The sequence below is a fragment of the Zootoca vivipara genome, chromosome 15 (genome assembly GCF_963506605.1).
Source record: "Zootoca vivipara chromosome 15, rZooViv1.1, whole genome shotgun sequence".
NCBI classification, from domain to species: domain Eukaryota; kingdom Metazoa; phylum Chordata; class Lepidosauria; order Squamata; family Lacertidae; genus Zootoca; species Zootoca vivipara.
The window spans coordinates 12,818,289-12,840,344 of NC_083290.1; the positions used below are offsets into that span (position 1 = coordinate 12,818,289).

Sequence of the window (22,056 nt, forward strand, 5' to 3'; positions counted from 1 at the left end):
TTCTGACCGCAACACTGCATTTATTCGACAGCAAAGCAGCTTTGGGTCTTGAAGAGGTTAACTCCTGGAGCACCTGGCTGCTCGCCAGCCTCTCTCCTCGAAATCGGTGCTAATGCAACAGAACAAGAAGCGCCCAGCCTGGCCATGATTAATAGACTGCTGAAGACACTGCTTTCCACAGAACACACACTTTTCATTCCCCTGCTTCCATAGATCATGGACTTATCCTCAAAATATCTGACTGAAATTGAATTTGGCTTCTCTCTCAACCGTTCATTTCCTATGTTATGCAAGGTTATATCCTTTTTCTGCATGAGCAGAACCAAACCAGCTGCAGCTCCTCAGAAGGAAAATGTGGTTCCAATTACAAAAGCTGGCCTGGATATTGAACCACAGTTCAGATGCTGCTCTAATTGAGCCATCATGGAGCAAGTCTAAAGTAAAGAAATTGGATTAATTAGGCTTGCAAAGTTCAACGTAAGGGATCTTGGCAGCGGGGTGGGGGCACTAAATAAAGCAGGTACAGTCATACCTCGGGGTGTGATCGCTGCAGGTTGCGCACTTTTGGGTTATGTACGCGCCAAACCCGGAACAGGTTACTTACTTCCAGGTTTCGGCGCTCACGCATGCGCAGAAGCACTAAATTGCGCTTTGCACATAAGTGCCGAATCGCATCACGCGCGTGCACAGACGCGGCGCTGCGAGTTGCGAACGAACAGGTTCGCAACCCGAGGTTCCACTGTAATGCTATGAAAGAAAGCAAGGGAGGTGATGCCTTCGCTGGAGTATTTGACATTCAACAAGCTTTTGGGTCGCACAGAACTCTTTTCCAGAAGTAGGTTTTTGATAGGGCATTCATGCCCTACGAATGATGACATTCACCAGGTAACCCAGCATAGTCTGGTTCTAAATGGGTAAACTGTGTGATCTGTAACAAGCAGGAAATGGACCTAAACAAGGGGTTGTGCTCATGAATGCTTGGTAACTGGGACTATGCAAGACTGCGGACTTTCAGAACCTGTAAGGAGAGCTGGAGAGAGGAAGACAAGCACACACACTGTTACACCATCTGCTGCTGCAATATTTTGAAACAACAGAGGCTGCTCCTTCTCTGACTGGCCCCCAGCCCAATTTGACAACGGCTAAATATAAAATTTAGCATATAAAAAAATATAAATATAACATTTAGTATCCACAGCAGCATCCATGAGCACCTATTGTTTTGGTGTGCCTTACTGGCTGATTTGGCACCACGAAACCCAGTCAGAGAAACTAAGTTAATTAATGGGTGCCACCCATTCATGTCCTAACATTTTCACCTTGTGCCTCCACATTAAAAAATGAGTGAATGGGTTTACCTTTAAAATCCCCTTGCCTTATCAAATGAGAACTCAAGAATGGCCGGTACAGAAAATGCACAGCTGGCCACGTTATTTCAGAATATCTGCCCTCCAGCAGGCTCCGGATTAGGAACTCCTCTGTTGCTCTTGGACAGCCCTGCTACGCCACATGAAAAGAATACGGATGACCTCAGGAAATCCTTACCCAGTCTTAAAAATAGCTGCTTAGTGACATCACAGAATCAGGTTTAGATGCTCCCTTTTCTAATATTCACATTTCTTTCTCTGTCTCAGAACAGTCAGTCTAGCCCAGGAAGCTTCAAAAAGAAGCAGTCATCAGTTTATATAAAGGGCCAATCCCACTGGAAACCTTTCTGAATTGTGTCCCGACTGCGTTCCTTTTGAACTGTGAAATTCAATCGTATGCATGGAGAGTTGAGCTTCCCTCTTATTTGTTTTCAGAAATTGGTGGAAGTATAGAGATTGATATTAAAAAGAGGCTAACCGTATTGAACTGTGCAGGAATAAAATTCAACGATTGCCCTCTAGCCAAGGTGGTGTGGTTAAAGTGTGCGACTAGGATGTCATGAATTCAAATTGCTACACAGCCATGAAGTTCACTGGGTGAATATAAGAAGAGCTGAGTTCAAATCAGACCTTAGGGCCCAGTCGGTCCAGCATTCTCACTCCCTCACTTGCCAGTCCCATGCCCCGGGAAGACCACATGCAGGACGAGTGTAATAGCCCCCTCCTGCCCTTTCCACCCAGTGATTGGTAGCATATAGTCAATACAACTCATGGGAATTGTTCCAAGGCTAACCTACCTTACAGGCCTGTTGTGAGGATAACATGGGGGTGGGGAACAGGGGCGCCCCAGCATTGGCGGGGGGGGGGGCAATGAGCCACTAAGCCCTATGGCTCCTCTGCTGCTGCTACCTCCTCTCCCTCAGCCACCGAGGGAGCCTTGTTGTCCTCGCCTTGAGGCTCCGCTGCGATCCTGAGGGGAGAGGTGGCAAAGGATGAGGAGGCAGCGCCAGGTGTCCTGTCCCCATCAGCAGCCAGCCAGCTCCCTCAGGGGTCGCCCTGCCGCTTTGCGACGGAGGGTGGGGAAGTGCCGTGCCGCCAACGTCCATCTCACACCAGCGAGTCGGGAGGAGGCGAACTGGCACCAAGCGGCAGCTGCAGAGGAGAGCGGCGGCAAAGAGAGGATCTTCCTGGGGATGCGGCAGCGGCGTTTCCCTCAGCCTTGCCTGCGCAAAGAGCCCCACTGCCTTTTCTCACAGCCCCGTGCTTGCTGCTGCCGCCTCCTCCTCCTCCCCCTCCCCACCCCAACCGCCATCTCTCCAGCCCTCACGGCTCTTCCCTGCCTTGGCTTAATTTGCCAGCCCTCCGGAGGTGCTTTGGTTCAAACAAAACAGCAACATCGCGCACGGAAGCAAGGGAAAGATGCGTGCAACTGTGCCTTCACGTCTGGCTTCAGCATCACGCGCACCACAGCGCTAGCTTGGAACCCCGTCCCCCAGTTATAAATATGTCCCGCAGAGTTTTCCTCTTTCTGATACGATGATGCCGTGGTCCCACCTAAGAAGCGCCCTGCTTTCTCCTGTTTACAAATGTGTCCATGGGCCGCTGCCCACCTCCTCCAGCTCCGCAAAGCTGCCAGGAGTGCTGTAAAAAGCAACTCTGGGAAATGTGGGGGGGGGGGTAGGCTTAAGATGGCCCTGAACATGATGCCCTGCAATCCTTGGAGGAACAGTAAGATTACTTAAAGCATGCAAGCAAACCAACCAACCAACCAATAAATAGACGGCAACAATAACATGCAGTCGGGGTGTTTCAATTGAGCTCTTCTTCAAGGGAAACGGGTGGTAGGTGTGCCATATCTGTAAAGAGTTCCACAATTTTCTTAATGTCTCCTCAATGAAAACTTGTGATGCTTGTCTCCCTGCATGTTGAACTCTAAACTTAAAGAGAGTAGAATACACCAAATATTGTGCTGCATGAGAGCAGATGCTGCTTATGTACAGGGCATGCCCACGTGATTTTTTGACCCCTTACCCACTTCCTATGAACAACAGCCCCTAATGTAAAATTATACCCTATGGGGCTGGCTCTTGGTATCCACTCCTAGGGGAAGTTGGGATCACTATGTCAGGGAATGGTGTGGACCACCCTGGGCGTAGCTACCATCCCCTTCAAAGGGAAACTAATCAAATATGCAATTCTGGCTCTTTTAGCAGTACAATTTCAAAAATAAAAATAAAATGGGCTAAGTTGTTAATGAAGATTTTTTTTTTACTGTAAATGTTTTACCATCTCCTCCTGGTTTTTGAGGCATTTCACTCTTATTGCTGATTTGGTTTAATGAGTTGCTGGGGGGAGTTGTCCTACCATCATCATCATCACCATAATAATAATAATAATAATAATTATTATTATTATTATTATTATTATTATTATTATTATTAAAAACAGTATGCTCGTTTAGGAAATATAAACTTGAAAAGTAGTCTTGAAATAGAAGTAAATTAATGAGTTATGAATCAACAGCTCTGATTCCTCCCACCAGCAACATCCGGGCTCTGGGACAAACTACTCCCACCCTATAGTGACCTTCCAATGAGAAAAAAAGGTTGCCCACTTCTGATTGAGTGTTTCAATCACCTCTTTAGAGTGCTATTTTAACAGATACCAAGAAAAAAAATACAATTGTGCTAAAACGTATGTAATACAAATTAAATTATGCTCTCATAAGAGGGGATCCCAGTCCTTAAAGGCAACACACACCACCTTGAAATAAAGGACATGAGAATAAAAAGCACAAACACTTACCTCGCCCTGGAAACTTTTCAGTAGTGGAGCTACCTGTTTGCGCAGGTCCTGGAAGATAAAAGCAAACATACACACATTAAGAAACAGATCACTTAAAAAGCAGCAAAAAATGCAACTGTTTGAATGCATTTGATGTAATTCCATCAGTTAGTCTTGCAGCACTTCTACCAATTTTATCATATTAGCTGAAGGCTGATTACATTTTTAATCGAAACACTGCTATGAGCAAGGAGTTCAGCAGAAATCCATTTTTAACTGGCTTATGAATCCAGCCTGATATACAATTACGGTTGTCCCAAGGGAGGAGAATTAGTTAACAAAAGCCTGTAGTAATGTTGGATAATCAGTGAACTCCTTCAGTCTAACAACTCAACTGAAACAGTGCAATGAATGACTAATGGGATGTAAAACATGTGTAGCCACATGGAAAGGGATCAAGCTAGACCCCCGTTTGAAGCACAGCCTCCTCCTGATGAGCCAGGAATTGGGCATCATTTATTTAGATTTACAGCCCTGCCTGCTCCATGGGATTTACATAGCCCTGCTTAAGGAGAGGGCGCACAGGTCATTAGCAACCCACTTGCCTCTCTCCAAAATCCCCACCTCCAAGAGGAGACAGGCCTTCATTGAGCTTTGCGCAAAGCCTTTTATTGCCCAGCCCCCAAAGTTAACACTATTGTAATTGTAATTAAGAGAATCTGCGACAGAAAATTCCCAAGGCAGAGAACAAAGAAACAAATCAAAACACAAATAAAATCACCAAAAAGAATGGTGGGCAAAGAGATCAAATTGCAGCGAAGAAGAAGAAGGAGAAGGAGAAGGAGAAGGAGAAGGAGAAGGAGAAGGAGAAGGAGAAGAAGAAGAAGAAGAAGAAGAAGAAGAAGAAGAAGAAGAAGAAGAAGAAGAAGAAGGGGGTTAATATGTTAAGAAGGGAAAGGGATAAGTTTAGAGATTAGGTATACAGTGGTACCTCGCTTAACGAATGCCCTGCTTAACGAAATTTTCGCTTAACGAAAGGTTTTTTTCTAGCGGAGGTTGCCTCACTAGACGAATTCGTTTTACGAAAAATTCGTCTAGTGAATCGCGGTTTCCCATAGGAATGCATTGAAATTCAATTAATGCGTTCCTATGGGCAAAAAAAAAATTCAAAAAAAATTCAAAGCATTTCTATGGGATTCGCTAGACGAATTTTTCGTTATAAGAAAAGACCCGTGGAACGAATTTAATTCATCTAGCGAGGCACCACTGTAGTTGTCTGGATGTCTGTTTAAAGAATAAGGGTTGAAATTGGGATGAAGAAATCTGCTATGAATATTATTATGAAATTATGAAAATCAGAAGGAAGGGATCCGAGGAAGTCACCAAGACAATGTTAAACAAAGTATGAGGTTGAAAATGCGATATGTTTTATTTGCTTGTGTGTCTTTTTTATTATGTAAAATTAATAATGTATGTTTAGATAGATAGTTGGGTGGACACTCGCCTTCATCTCTCCTTGTCATCCTAGAGCCTCTTGGTGGCAGGGGGAGGTTCTGGGGGGAGGGAGAGAGGGTGGGGTGGGGACAAACCCAATTATAAAATGGACCACCTTCGACTGCTCACTTTTCATGGGACTCTCTCGTGGCAGGAGGGGGTTCGTGGAGGGGGGGTTAGAAGAAGGGGGATAATATGTTGTGTATGTTTTTCTTTATTATGCAAAATCAATAAAAATTTATTATAAAAATAATAAATAAATAAATAAACTCTGACACCTTGAATGCATTGTGTGCAGAAGCCAGGGGTGTAAATTACAGAGATGAATAACATTGAAATAAAAAAGGAACATCAGAACATGCACTGGGCCAGTGTTTCAAGGGCCCAGATCCTGAATAATTTAGCTGATCTCACTGGGCAGCTGGTTCCATTATTTGGGGAGCAACACAAAGAATGCCCCAACCACAGTGGCCAGCAGCCCAACCAATGCTAGAACCATCAATAGGTTCTTTAAACTGGAGCTAAATGAGATATTACCCATGGAGCCCTGGGGCTGAGCATGTGAAGTTCTTGACTAAGCCTGCCCCCTACTGGAGGTTGGTGTGAGAAGCCAAGACAGGCTGGAGGTTTCATCCCATAGACACTAGGCCTGGTCAAATTATATTATTCAGTTATTGAAATAGGTTCAGCTTGACTTTCTGCCCCAAGGCAGCTCGCAAACATAATTAAAAATGCCATAACAAAACAACGGTATTAGTTTAATTATACATATAGACCCATGTCCCCTTAAAGGGACAGGGGAACAGGCTGCCCACATTATTCAGGCATCCATGTAGCCATTTTCCAGGCCACTTGTGCCTAGGAAGAATTGCCTTTGGGTGACCAGGCAGACTCCCATTTTATCTTGGAAGAGATGACCTCTCCCGCCTCCTCCTATCAATGACCAACAAGGGCACATGTGGATAGCACAAAAGGACTATTGTCTTCAAGCCTCACTTGAGGGCTTCTCCAAGAGTCTACCTGGCCACTGCTGAGAAGGCCAATGTCTTTAAGTTCTGCTGATAGGCTTCCCAGAGGAGACACCTGGTTGACTAGGCTAAATGGGCCCTTAGTTCGGTTGGGGGGCTGTCTTCTTGTGTCCCCTTGCAAGAATTTCTGGGCAAGACTGAGCCCTAACTCTTACTGAAAAAATACGGCTTTTACCTCCCTCCGCACGTCCCTTTGCCTCCCAGGAGCAAATGGGCAGCTCCAACACTTCCCATTGTGGAAATGATGCACTGCTGGGGGCTTCGCTGGTAGTGGGAAGTTGTAGGGGAGGGGAAATGGGTGCAGAAGACATAACAGGTAGGGGAAACCCCTCATGCACATATTTGTTGGTTCTCTCTGCTGCTGACCTGAAATATTCTTCTAGATTTATTGTTGGCTGTTTTTGAACATTCTTTTTCCAGCCATATCCCTCAAATTTATACCACTGTCAGCTGCAATTTCCCCTTTCTTTCGACTAAACTGGACAAACCAAAAAGGAAGGAAGCCGCAAGGCGTGATGCATGAGAAATCAGTAATGTTGGGTTCCGGTTTCCGCCGGCAGGAATGGCGGACCTGTTTTCCATCCCTCTGACCTTCGTAAGGAATTTGGCGGTTGCTAGGGGAGTAAATGGCAACCCCCTACCCTCTCCGGGGGTTACGGAGAGGGGCCGCTGGCCCGCGATGCCCCCAGACCCACTCTGACTGTTTATGGAGTGGGGGGAGCTTGGGCTGAAAAGCACTTACGAGGGCCAGGACTCCCGGACGCTAATCTGCATGGCGGGGATTTCCATGGTTAAAGAAGATAATTAGGCTTAAATCTATGGACATACTTCAGAAGGAGGGGAAGAAGCGCTGTTTACTGCTGAGAAATTTATGCTGCTGAGGGAGAGGAGTCAAAGGCTGTATTTCATCTGGAAGAAGGTTTGATGGGGACGGAGCGATAAGGGAAGTGAGTTTTTTTTTGTTTTTATTCATATGTGTTACCTCGTACCTTCCCAGACGCGATGTCCTGGCTTGTTTGGAGTGAAAGAGAAGCAAAAGACTGTGTGAGTTGAACTTTATAAACTGTTGTTACTGAGCATATTTTTTAAAGATGTGGAGTTGCCGATGAGAAAAGCCCCCCTCTAGTTAGACGGAAGGAGTGCCTGGACGCGTTCGGAGGATTTATGAGCTGTGACGCACTTTGAATTGGAGCAGCGACCTGAAGCTAAGTTCAGCTATAGGGCAAGGAGATCCATTAATTTACCAAGAGTCTATGGTTTGATGTTTGGGTCTTCTGCCTGGAAAAGCTGTAAATTTTACAACAAAGATCGTTAATCTACATGGTTATGAGAGAAAACGAAAGTGATTTGAGCTTTTTAAGATGGCGCTGCTTCGTGTTGACGCAACAGGGAGCTCCAGACCAAGAAGATTTATGGGGAGGCTGGACTGATTAACCCACACAGGAGAAAGAACATTTGTGAAATCTTGTTTGATATTTATCTCAGCAGCTGGGAAACAATCGGTTGAAAATGGAAAACATCTATGTGACTGTAAGGGAAAGATTTGGATTATTATGAACTCGGAGAGACGATTTGAACTTTAGAAAAAAGACGGCAGTGGACGGTTGCGAGGAATCCCCAATTTCTTGAAGCATGGGAACCCAAAAAAAATTTTTTTAGATGATTTGGCATAACATTCGGTTTGATTGATATATATGTGTATAATTTGAAATAATGAATGTGATATAATTGGTTTTAATTGGAAAATTAATAAAAATATATTTAAAAAAAAAAAAGAGAAATCAGTAATGTTGGGAGAACAACGAAGGCTGTCTGATGATTTGGGTCGCAATCAAAAACTGGAGGAGGAGGATAAGCTAAGGCCAACCTTCTGTAGCAAGTCACTAATCACACATTAGAGCTCTGAAAGTCTATGTGGCACTGAACACTTGAACAAACAAGTATTTGTTTACACAAACGACTGAAACGTTCCAAGCAAATTAAACTGGTAACATCATTCCTCAAAAATATCTCTTGCTGCTTGCCACAAGAAAGCAATGAACCATCATGGTCTTTAAAAAAAAAAAAGGCTTCCTTTTTACAGTGGGGTTGAAGTCTCTCTCTCTCTCTCTCTCTCTCTCTCTCTCTCTCTCTCTCTCTCTCTGTGTGTGTGTGTGTGTGTGTGTGTGTGCCTTTAACAAAGCAAATGTTCATACACACACACAAACACATTCCCTTCTCCACCAAAAAAGGAAACTATAATATATGGAGATGTTTGATGGCACGGATGAAGAATCTGTGGCCCTAAGTATGCTGCTTTACTCCGACCTTCATCAGTACCAGCCAGCATGCTCAATGGTCAGGGATGATGGCAGCTGGAGTCCATCTTAAGGACCACAGGCTTCCCACCTCACTTTCTTGGTCAAAGGAAATGTGACAACACACAGTTTTTAGAAACGGAGACTATTGCAGGGAGAGAGGAGGAGTTTAACTTTCCCCCACTGCTGTGATCTCGACACTCCCAACAGCTATCCTCTCAGTTCACAGCAGCACTTAATTCCCCGCCACAGAATTGCACAAGTCTGTAAATAAAACATTACACACACATACACAAATGCACACACCCTTCACTACTGAGATAATACATGTGCAATCCATTACTAGCATTTTAAAATCTGGAAATCCTGCTGAAATCCAAACTGAGTGGAAGTTAAGGGATATCAGAATAATCAATTAAAAAAAATATTTACAGGTGGAATCAAATCATCCAAACATGGGAAGCAGTTTTATACCTAGTCAGATTGTTCGTCCATCTGAGCCAGTGCTGTGCACTCTGACTTGCAGAAGTCCTTCAAAAGCTTTCCCAGCCTGCTACCATAATTTTTTAAGATGGAGATGCTACGGACTGAATCTGGGCATTCAAGGTTGACACCCAAAGGTGTGCCTTTTAAGTTTTACGTTGTTACAGGCCAGCCTCTGCTGCCAAGCTGAACTTGTGACTGCAGGCAGGCCAATGTTAAATGTGAGTAGCTGAGAGTTATTGAAGACGATGGGGAAGCTAGAAGAAATAAATGTTGCTGTTTTTTCATTTATTTAATCATTTTTTTCCGATACAAATATCAACTGCAAAAGACACATACAACAAAAACCATAATAACAATAACAACACAATTTGACAATTCAGATTTGAATACACTGATATACCTAAGACTACACCTTTTTGTAACAATATTTTCCCACCTCTCTCTCCTCCCCCTACTTCCCACCTTATCCCTTAAATATTCGTTCCAGATTTCTTCATATTTATCCATTCTTACTTTGCATCGACATGCAATTCGTTCATATGTAGCTAATGTGTCCATATTATCAATCCATGTGCTCAATGGAATCTTTTTGCGGCTCTTCCAATTCATTAAAACAAGTTTTTTTTGCTTCTAATATAGCACGGTACAGCCATTATTTTTGACCCCATGAAATCTCCCATGTTTCCGGAATATAATTTAGAACTAAATTCAGTTCCCCTAAATGACCATTTCTTTTTATTACTCTTGCTATAAATATCCTCACCTCACACCAAAATCTTATCATCGGGCAGTTAATCAACATATGTACTAAGTTTGCATTTTTACTCCCACATCTCCAGCAGTTGTCTGCACTTGTTATTTTCTTCTGGTATAGTTTTGCTGGAGTCCAGTGGACTCTGAATAATATTTTCTGTTGACTAAGTCTTAGTCTTAGATTCATAGAGGCCATTCTGTTGATTTTATACTTGACTCCCATATATAATTTGTTATCTGTATCCATAACTCTTCACTCCATTTTTGTCCATCATATTCTAAATCATATTTCTTCCTGTTGATTAGGGTTTTATATAGTGCAAGTGTAGAGTTGCTTGTTTTTGTTTTTTGTAATTTTGAAGCCAATATTGCATTCAAAATCTTTGCATCAACATTCATTAATGATATCGGTCTATAATTTTGACATATAGTAGGGTCTTTGTTAGGTTTTGGTATAATTATTATTAAAGCTTCAATGAACATTGTAGCAGATATACCTTTATGAGCTATTTCCTCATAGACTTCTAGAAGTCTGGGGACTAGTACGGTAGATTTTTGAATATTTTATACCATTCTATAGGAAAACCGTCTAGTCCAGGTGATTTCCCATTCCCCACTGTTTCTATTACATTCTCAACATCTGATATATTTAGGGGTGCTGATAGCATATATTTTTTTATATTCTTCAATAGTTGGTATTTTAATATCTTGAAAGAAACCTCATCCTCTGATATATAAATGTAAGAAACCGGTCTCCTCCACCTCCCAAACTCATCAATCAGTACCACTCTGCATAACTCAGGCTTCCTCAACCTCAGCCCTCCAGATGTTTTTGGCCTACAACTCCCATGATCCCTAGCTAGCAGGACCAGTGGTCAGGGATGATGGGAATTGTAGTCTCCAAACATCTGGAGGGTTGAGGTTGAGGAAGCCTGGCCTCACCATTCACTTAGCTTCCAGAGGTGACCAGGAATTCCATGCTGATGACCAAGCAAGTGGGCTGGCGGAGGAGAAAATGGCTCAGTCATTTCTCAGCCAGCCCACTTAGTACCGTAGCGGGCACACTTTTTACTAGCCTGCCAAGAGGTGAAAAGCCTGCTCATTCCTTCTAGCTGTAAAGGTCAGTAGTACTGTATGCATATATTAGGGGCACTGTAGATACAAGACCTCCTGTTTGGAAGAGAGGGACTGACAAAATGATTCGGTGCCTTGATTCCATATAGCTGATTCTGTCACAATTTATTCAAGAGCCACCTAACAATATACTGCAGATTTTGCACCTTCTGTTTCAATTTCACTATCATGGGGCAGGTGGACAACTTCACCTTTTTGCTTTCTGTCGACAGCTGTGGAGAACCTTTTGATCCCTAAAAGGTCTTGCCTGCTCTATGGTTACACCCCCCCCCCCAGTATGTACATGTACACACACACACACACACACACACACACACACACACACACGGAGAGAGAGTTTGTCTTCCAGAATTCTCCAGCTATTTGCAGCCCTCATTTGACAAAATGACCCTCCGGGGATCCTACGGCCTAGACAGGGTTCTCATCCGTAAAGTATTGTATCTGTAAGCAAAATGAATTTGGAAGGAAGAGGCTCCTGGATTCCCTGACTCTGCCGTGGTTCGTTTCTCTCTCTCTCTCTCTCTGCAAACGTCCTGCACACTGGCTGGAGAGAGTTAGAGTACTGATGGGGAGGGGGGGTGGAGAGAAGCAGCCCGGTCACATCAGCGTCAGTGACATCATTAGTTCAGCTGTCGCATCCAATTGTGGAGCCGGCTCATCACGCAGGAGACGCTCCAGTTTTCCGACTGTCTACCCCTTTTGCATTTCCTCCCTTGTTAGGAGACATTTAATAAGGAACTAGCAAGTGACCCTACACTGAAAATTGGCCAAGGCTGAACATTATGATTCCAGATGCTTTCTGACAAGAACTTGAGAGCAACTTATCGAGGGGGGGGTATTTTGCTCGCTCAGGCCACATGAAGAGAAGAATCAGCATGTACTCAGCATACACTACCTCTTTAAAAGGGTGGGGGGCAGCAGCAGGAACCCACCATTTCTTTGAGACAAAATGCTTACAAAGAGTGGAAGCCAGAGTTCCCCATAATTCTGATAGCTTGAGATAGAAGCGCACATTCCCCAAGACATTTAAAGCATGGATGGAGCAGTAAATATTCACCCACAGTTGTCCTTGTGGGTCTCTGCACGAGTCGCTCTTTTGGCAGACACAGAAAACTCATGCAGAGAGGTGACGGGTACTCCTTCTCAGAGCACATAATTCTGCTGGGTCTTTGCACCAACAGCAACTGAATCAAAAGAGGCTGAATTTATGGAGCTGAGGTCAGAGCAGCTACGGTAGTCACGGAAAGAGACAGTGGGCAGCCTCTGCATGGATGGGTATTTTGGACTTTCAGGAGTCTTTCAAAGATTGTTTATTCTTGTGATGTGCATGTCATTCTACCACGGAACACATAGTTTGCTCATTAGTGGCATAGGTTGTTGAAGAACAGAGAAACATTTCCTGCATATAAATTCATAACAAGAGTATAGCAAACAGCCTCCATGTATTGCAGCTTAAAAAACAACACCCATTGATCAGTGGGAAGGAGAAAGGCAAAACACTGTCGCGTATCAACAGGGTCAGGCTCTGTGACAAAGAGTCAGGAGCTGACTGGCTGTCCCAAAGAACTAGAGAAGGAGGGTGTTAGTTGCCTTGCCAGCCCAATGTAGTGAAAATAAGGGATAGAATTTAAATATAAATGAATAAATGGAGCAGACAGAAGGGCAGTCATCCTGACCACCCTCCCCCCGTGAATATTTCCCTTTTATATAGCCCAGTGGTTCCCAACAGGTGGTCCGGGGACCCCCAGGGGTCCGCGAGCTATGCCAGAGGGGTCCGCAAGATGCTATTAGAATAAAAATTATATTAAATATATTTTGTATGATAACAGATTTTTTGTTTTGGCCGCTTCCTGCATGAGCAGAGTCTAGCGCAAAACTAGAATTAGATAGAGGCAGTAGTTCTGCTGTATGCCGTTAGGTGGCACTTTACAAACACTACTGTTTTGCAAAGAGGCAGCGCGCGCATTCTACTAACGCTCACCTCCCCAAGATGCTTTGCGCGTGTCGGCTTCATTTGTGCGCTACTGCGCAGGTACCCTGTCTTTTAGGATTAGGAATTAATGGGGGTCCTTGTCACAATAGCGGCTCGATGAGGGGGTCCTCGGGAAAATTTTGTTGGGAACCCCTGATATAGCCAACTAAGTGAAATCCCAGCACTCACCACCACGTATTTAAGGGCAACAAGCTCCCATTAATATTAAGCCACATGCTAAAACAACCTGGTTGCTCAATAAATACGTATTGTTTTGCTGCCCATAAATGGGGCAAGCCTTTGTGAATAGAGCGTCTTGGGAGAACTATATGATCTTCCAGAACATCTATTTGCATATTTACAGGTCAAGAAGAAAGGGAATAGTAAGAAAAAGCAGCAGGCAGTACTACCCCCAAGGTAGAATGAACCACTGGGCCGTTCATTATGTGCCCAACCAGTCAACGATCAATTCATTTACTGAAATACTTGTTTCAAACAATGAGTATATACACTGCTCTCCTCAGAAATCTATTCCGCGCTACAGCAAAATAAAATTACACTATTTTTCAATTACATCTCTGTTGCTAGCTACTTCTTCTGGCTTTTAAAAAAACAAACTTAACTTTTACATTAGCAGAAAAAGAGCACACTGGTGCTTTAAGAATTTTAGGCCACAGATCTTGTGAAAATTCCATTAGCTTTAATTATTTATCAGAAGAAGATTTAGATTACTGTTCCTGACCTATTTTTTCCGGCGCACAGGCCCGCCCAGCAAGGAAATCAAAGAGAATGGCATTTGCAAATAACTTACTGAGGTTGAGCAAGTCTGGTTTTATAAGTATGAATCAAACAAGAAACATGTGTCAAGATGCTATACACTTGCTTCTGGAACAGCTGTATGGTGTTAGTGTTCCAACCTTGTATTCTGACATCAAAACTGCATTGTCAAGTTTACTCAGACACATCTGGGCACTCCCTCCTTTGTGCTTCCTCCAAAATATCCAAGTTTTGAGTCTTCAAGTCAGAATGTTTCAGTTCTCTGTGGAGAAACTACCAGGGGTACATTTGCCCACATACGGAGTGAATGTAGTTGAAGAACTATCTGAATGATGTTTTGTAAAAATCAACAAAACTGCAGTATATGAGATCCTGATAGTACCTCCAACAGCATATGCCAGGAGGTTCAAACATAATTCGATGGCAATTTTATTTATTGAAGGTTATAATTCTGGAATATTGTGTTGATGAACAAACAGGCTTGTGGATGGAAAGTTCATGCAGGAGATCTATTTAGGCAGAACTGGACCCTTTTATGTCATGCTGAAATTGAGTGAGACCTACACAACTCAGAATGAACATGGCTTAGATATGATTTGAAATTAATGCAGGGTGCTGATTTCACTATGCAGATACTTGGAAGAATGGGTAGATTTATTGTTTACTTTCATGTATTTTTTAAATTAAAAAGTAACCATCTTGGCTGCCCACCAAACACTCACACACGCATAACGGGGTGGGTGGATCTGAGTACCAGGTGCTTATCTGGCACCAGGATTGCAGTTGCTACTGTCACTACATGTTCCTCCAGTGCCAAACACAGTGCTAAGGATGTACAAAAGTAACCTAAGCTCTGGACCAGGGGGACTTCTATTCTCAGGCAAAAAGGACAAATGCAGGTTGTAGTGCGTGTAAACAGATTTGCAAACAGGCTTGAGAGGGAGGGGGACACGAAGAACATGCGTTGAAGTAAGGGATTGCTTCAAAAACGTTTTTGTCCTGCTTTTCAGACAAATATTGTCTCTTAAAGTAACTCACATTAGCAGCAGCAGCAATAATAATTATAATTATAATAATACACATGCCCCATCTTCAGGCTTATAAGCTAAAAGTGTAAGACACAGACGGGTAGGGGGAAAGGCAGAGGATACATGTTGACGGCCTTCCTGCACAGAATATTACTGCAGCGGCCAAAGCAGCACTTGGAGCAAAGTGTTCCTGCAGCTGCTCCTTCTCCAGGCAAAGAGTGGGGATAGGAAAGTCCTCCCCTTGCAATGATGCTCTTCCTGGGCGGCACAGGGTAATGGTAGCCCTCTGAATGGCACCAGCATGTGCCTCCCAAATGCAACAATGCCCAAACACCAGCAGCAGAGAACCCGCAAGGCTGCTTAGCAAGCTCTCTGGCCTGTGATTACAGATTGTTTTCACAGGGTGAGTGCGCTCCCCACCCCCACTTACAAAGATCCCCTCCCCTTTAATGCTTTTAAGTCTACGTCTATGTTTCCTTCCAGTAGCAAGATGACACAATATACTAACTTCCCCTGTCCTTTCTAAAGCCTTCCTGCTCACTATGGCAAACTTGAAACAAAAGGAAACAACCACCGCTCCTATGTGCAAATGCTGATGGGCTGCCTTCACTATTGTTTACAGGGCAAGCTGCACTTGGAAAAGGCTGTTGAATCCACAGACGTCAGAATCAATTCTTTTCACACAGCTTTATGAGTCAATCTCTCAAACTGCACATATTTCAGAACACACTAATATTGTGCCATCAGTTATGAAACAGTAAGTTAGCGCTGTCCAGAAATGACAGAACGGGAAACTATTTCCCCCCTCAATCACTTATGGAAAACGTCAGGGGACAAGTAAAATAAAAAAATTCCTTCAGTAGCACCTTAAAGACCAACTAAGTTTTTATTTTGGTATGAGCTTTCGTGTGCATGCACACTTCTTCAGATACCTGATATCTGAAGAAGTGTGCATGCACACGAAAGCTCATACCAAAATAAAAACTTAGTTGGTCTTTAAGGTGCTACTGAAGGAATTTTTTTATTTTACTTCGATCCAGACCAACACGGCTACCTACCTGTAGTCAGGGGACAGATTGCTTTTAAGAGAGACTACTCAAACCTGATCAATAAACACACTTTCTTCTATCGAGTAAGTCATAGAATTCTTCTATTCTTCCATTCTGACACTACCATACTTTCTTTATACCTATTTTTATCTTGCAGGGAAGTAAATTAGACATATGCAAATGAGTGTAATGAAGACCCAACTAGTTTGTTTCTTTTTTCAAAGAAAAGCAGCCTTGGGAGGCTATAAGGAAGAAAAGCGGAAGAGGAGGAACGGGGTGCACAATCCTTTTCCTGGGGGCTGTATTTTTTACCTCTGTGCTGGTGGACATATTAGATAGTGCCGTCAGTGTTAAGGAAGCAGAACTTATAGGGTTCAGCAAGCTGGAAGTGACAGGGCTGGTGATGTTTTGGTGCTGGTCACAGAAAATGAAGCATGGAGTGCATCAGTTATAGATTTGGACACGGTGAGAGCACACTCTTGCAAAGCAGCTCAAGGGAGGGTAAAGTGGTTACACCGCTTCCCCATTCCTGCCCTAAAGAATGTGAAGAAGAAAGAGCAGCTGCCTGGGAGTTGCCACCATCCCAGTCCCAAAAGGGGCCTCTCCCTCCCACAGCGGCCACTGTAGGGATCCTGAAGAATCCATGTGCCCTCAGGGGATGAGATAAGAAAACAGAAACACATTCTTCCAAACAAGTGTTTCTTGTGTTCTACTCTAAAGTTTTAAATGATGCTTATTAAAGGTCCACCTGAAAAAATAGTACAGTCGTACACTGGAAGTGGAACAGAATCTGTTCCGGAAGACCGTTTGACTTCCAAAACATTTGGAAACCAAGTGCGGCTTCTGATTGGCTGCAGGAAGCTCCTGCAGCCAATTGAAAGCCGTGAAAGCCCCATCAGACATTCGGATTCCAAAAAACGTTTGCAAACTGGAACACTCACTTCCGGGTTTGTGTCGTTTGGAAACCAAAACGTCTGAGTACCAAGGCGTTCGAGATCCAAGGTATGACTGTATATAAACACCCCAAAAACAAACAAACACACACACACACACACACACATAAAATAGTGCTAAATAAATCCGTTTGTGTGGTGAAATTTTTCTTTTTCTTAACTTTGAAAAAAACGGTTGGCGATGAGTACAAGGGTCCAGGACATGCTCTTCCCCCAAGCAGAACAAACAGCGATCATGGCCATCTGGAGTCAGCAACTCCTTTCCAAATCCCCTGCACTTTCCCAAAGAAGTGTGCAACCTCCTAAGGCGCATAGCTGCAGAAGGGTGACGGAGACAAAGAACCATGCAAAATTAGGAAGAGTGAGCGAGAGACAAAATGCAGAAGAGAAAAATGTGCTTTGTACCTACACAGAGACCACAAGCAACATTTATGTAGAGCATCACACATGTTCAAAGGACTTCACATTCTTGCAGCAGCCCTGTAGGGTGTTCCTATATTGTAGACCCGAGTGGGAGAGAACAGACACAATGGTTTTCATAGTATCACCAAATAAGTCCACAGAGAAGGCATCATTTCAACCATACAGGTCATGCTCTTAAGACACTCTCCTATGCAGATTCATCAGTGAATTTGAAGCACCAGCCTTTTCCTAGCTTATCTATGTTTAGATCACCCCGCTGGCCATTTCTCTCTCCTTCCTACCACCACTGCCCTCAGCAGCACTCAGAGTGGCCAGCATTTTATGTATTCAAACTTCCAGCCTTCTGATCAGCAAGCCCAAGTGGCTCAGTGGTTTAGACCACAGCACCACCCGCTCCCAGTCTACAAATAAAATACATACATGCACACATACATATATACATACAGTACATACATACATACATACATACAGTATAAGGGAGCGGGTGGTGCTTTGGTCTAAACCACTGAGCCACTTGGGCTTGCTGATCAGAAGGCTGGAAGTTCGAATCCGCGTCATGGGGTGAGCTTCTGTTGTTCTGTCCCAGCTTCTGCCAACCTAGCAGTTCGAAAGCACACCAATGCAAGTAGATAAATAGGTACCACTGTGGTGGGAAGGTAAACGGCGTTTCTGTGCACTCTGGCACTCGTCACGTTGCGCCAGCATGAGTTTAGTCATGCTGGCCACATGATCCGGATAAACACCAGCTCCCTTGGCCTGAAAAGCAAGATGAGCACCACACCCCATATTCGCCTTTGACTGGACTTAACTGTCCAGGGGTCCTTTACCTACATAAAATGCTTCTCAGTGACTCACAGAATAACACAGAAATAGACTTCAAGAGATCGTCTCCCACAACCTACTAAAAACTCCTATGAATTTTGAACCACTTGGGTTCTGTATTCCTTCTCTTGGTCCACTATCCATTTGGTGAGTGTCCATTTGGAGCTGCTGGAAGCATGTCAATGTGGAGTAGCCAGAGAATGTATTGAGTGACAGACCTGCCCTGGGGTTCAGCGCCCATAACTAACTCCCAATATTTTCCTCGATGAGGTTTGCTTTAATTAAAACTCCTGCCCTGCAAGGGCTGCCCTTTGACAAAACTTCGACCCTGAACAACAAGGCAGAACTCCAGAGAGCCCAGGTGGGTAGGAAAGGTCAAGATTACCCTCCGCTTGGCACTCTTCTTGCTCTGATATGTGCCTGGAGACTCTGGGACGAACTAACCTGTATAGCCATCTGCCCTCTTATGGTGCTGGGTTGAACACACAAATTTAACTGGAGACTTCCCCCGTGCGGAGCAAAGTGCATACCTGTTGAACTACAGAACTTGCTTTTTGAATGACACTATGGAAGGACCCTCAGGCACCACCACCACATTTGTTCAGACAAACAGTGTTTTGGTCTTAAAACGTACACACAAGCACCAGAGAATATGGCCATTATTGGGGCTTACTTGCAAAGATTTAGAAGAGCTGGCTCACCAAATGAGACAAAGAGCCTAATGTCACAGGCTGACTATGGTGAGCCACACTGTTTGCAGTCACCCTGACCATCCCAACCCCTTTCTGTAATATCTATGCCTCTCAAGATGTGAGCTCTAGGTCACAAAAGATTTAGCCAGGATCATCAGTCAGCTACAGGCATATCATTTAAGGAAATAACGGTTAATTTCCTGCCAGGATCCTTATAACCCCAACTGAAGGTAGAAAGTGATTTAAACATACAGCTCTTGGGATGAAGAAATCCATCTCAGGAATGGTTTCCAAGACAGTTTACTTTCTGCCAACCAAGAACCCTAATAATCCAACGTAATGCATCATACAGTGTTTCCCTCCACCCAACTGCTCTAAAGACGCAGGTTGGCATTGAAAACGGCAACTGAATTCCGCAACTGGCTGTTCAAACAGGCACTTTAGAAGTCTAAAATGTGGACTTATGATGTGTGTGCATGTGTGAATTTTTTTTTTAAGAAGTAGTGTTTCTCTGCAAGAGGTGTGAGGAAACTGTGGCCACCACACACTGCTGGACTTCAAACTCCCATCAGCTTTGACCAATGGCCAAGGTGGATGGAGCTGGTGGGAGTTGGGAATTCAACAAGATCTGGAGAGCTGCAGGTTTGTAATGTGCGAACAAGCCCTGTGCATACTGTGATTAGAAGAGTGTTGTTCTGCAGTTCAAGTAGTGCTTACCGGAAAATACTCTCCCTAACTAGTGTGTTTAGTATGTCCCTATAGGGAATCAGTAGGCTTCAAAGAGATAAAACAATAAGAAGGAATCTAGAACTCAAGTCACATTAACACACAATTCTAAATTCACAAGTAATCCAAGTACACTGCAGAAGAAAGACCAAAAAAGGAAACTCTCAAGTCTTGAGCTCCATTTTCTCCTCCTGTCACTTCAAGGCATACTTGCTCAACAATCAATCACACCACTTTTCAGTGCAAATTTAAAACAGAGGTTGTGCTTGCCTATGCCAACAGAATGCATAAAAACTTATCTTTAGTGGCTTAAAACAGAAAAACTGCATATCATTTTGATTTTTGTTGCAAACTGGGTTATTGTCCCTAAGAACATTCTGTTCCCAACAGTCATCAATGCCTATCAGGATGGAGCACAGAGCTTTCACTTGTAATGGCATCCATATATCCAAAAGCCTTTAGCAGCTTGCTCAGTTTTCAAGTTTCAATGAGCTATTTTCTGCGACCACAATAATAGAAAAAAACCTCCCTTCTTCTTGGCTCTGCAGCAATTCAGAAACTTAACACAGTCAAACAAACACTCTGTCTTGGCCACGGCTCTTGGCTCAAGCGGATGAATCAGCAAAGTCCATAAATGTCTAGCCAACTTGGACAGACATTCCTAAGGCAACCATATACGGAGAGCAGAGATACCAATATCAGCAATCCTGAATACACTATGCTTCTCAGCTAAAGCTGCTGCTGATCAGCCCCATTTTCTACACTCTGTTGATACCATTTGCAGTTCCTTCTTAGGTGCTCAAAAGCTACTATCCCAAACCCTGCAAGAAGAACCATATTATCATGTATATATTTTGCTGCACATGTGCAAGCCTTTTGAATGCTCTCTTCAGGCCACTGGTTTGCCTGTGTTTCAGAGCACAATTCAAGGGGGCTGGTGCTAGTTCTTATCATCATCATCATCATCATCATCATCATCATCATCACCAGAATGCAAAAAATAAAATAAAAATCAATTTTATTTGTAAATCACACAAGCCAGCCTAGCTGCAGGTTTGTCACCATTAGCAAGAACACCACAACTTAAAAGGCACTCAGCAAAGGAAGCCAAACTGCAATCCACGTTCTACCCATGGCACAGAGTTTAGAAATCTGGAAAAAAAATATGCTTGGTTGTTAAAGTCCTATATAACTTGGAACCATAGAGTAATAGAAGGCCAGCAGTCCCCAAACGAATCTGCCCACTTACCACATTGCTTCCATGGGCTGCCACCTGACGGGATGCTATGGATGGAAACAAAGAATGGGTCTTCTCTATAGTGGCGCCCCAGTTATGGAACACACAGCTACCTCTGTAGACCTAGAATCATCATTTGCTTGTTGACATATGACATAAATGCATTTGTACATGCATTCAAAACCCTTATGAATGAGGGACACATTACAATCCCCTTTAATATATTCACAGGGAAGAGCACAGGGGTATGTGTGTGCTCTATGGGGCCAGCCATTTCCCAGTGAGGAATGCACATATGACAAACAGCAAGGACCATCGTTATAGCGTAGTTTGTGTAAATGCACACTCAGGATGTTGATGCCGAGTGTGATATACAATAGCTATTAAATAGCTCTTGGTGAAATATCTGAGTCAGAATTGTTTGGTATACAACAATGCTGTCTTACATCTTCGTAAGATGGAACTGCAGGTTTCTAGAACTTGACAAGTACATGGAAACTTTAACAGTGAGGTGAGATGTTTGGAGTATCTACGCCCAAGGCATCTCAGGACAACAGGAAGCAAATGAAGGCTGATAGATCTGCTCTTTAGTACCCTGCATCTTTGCACGTTTTATGTGGGTCTGAATACAGGTATCCACATAAGCCCTTAAAACAGGGCCAGAATTTCTAGACATGTGGCATTTTACTTCAAGTACTTCATGTTTCTCGAGAGAGAAAAGGGACAGGCACTTATTTTGCACCTAATGCACTTGGAACACTAAGAATATTTCACATTTTTAGTTGAAATCTAGATCAAATTTTAATTTTTAAAAAGATCTATGAATTATCAATAGCCCATTTCCATGTCGTTGGCTCTGAAAAACACCAATGGCTCTTGTCAAGTTCCTTCAAACACAAGAAGATATGATAGCCATGCCCAGTTAATAGAACTTCCATTCTCAGTATATACCGTATTTCTATATACTGGTTGCTCGGGGGTAGGGTAACAGTGGGAGGGGGCTGGTGCCTTTCTGTCCTACTGTGGGCTTCTCT

The 22,056-nt window shown here is 43.5% G+C and overlaps 1 protein-coding gene across 11 annotated transcripts in view; it reads right to left on the reverse strand.

The window, feature by feature from the left end:
• CUX1 (cut like homeobox 1) overlaps nucleotides 1-22,056 on the reverse strand; it is a 264,706-nt gene that overhangs the window by 140,525 nt on the left and 102,125 nt on the right. For 10 of the 11 annotated variants that reach the window (XM_035138890.2, XM_060268524.1, XM_060268521.1 and 7 more), the window contains exon 3: nucleotides 4,173-4,220. In XM_035138890.2, coding sequence (XP_034994781.2) covers nucleotides 4,173-4,220 — 48 coding nt within the window. Of the gene's footprint in view, nucleotides 1-4,172; nucleotides 4,222-22,056 lie in introns of all 11 variants that reach the window. The other variant, XM_060268523.1, reaches the window with a different exon arrangement.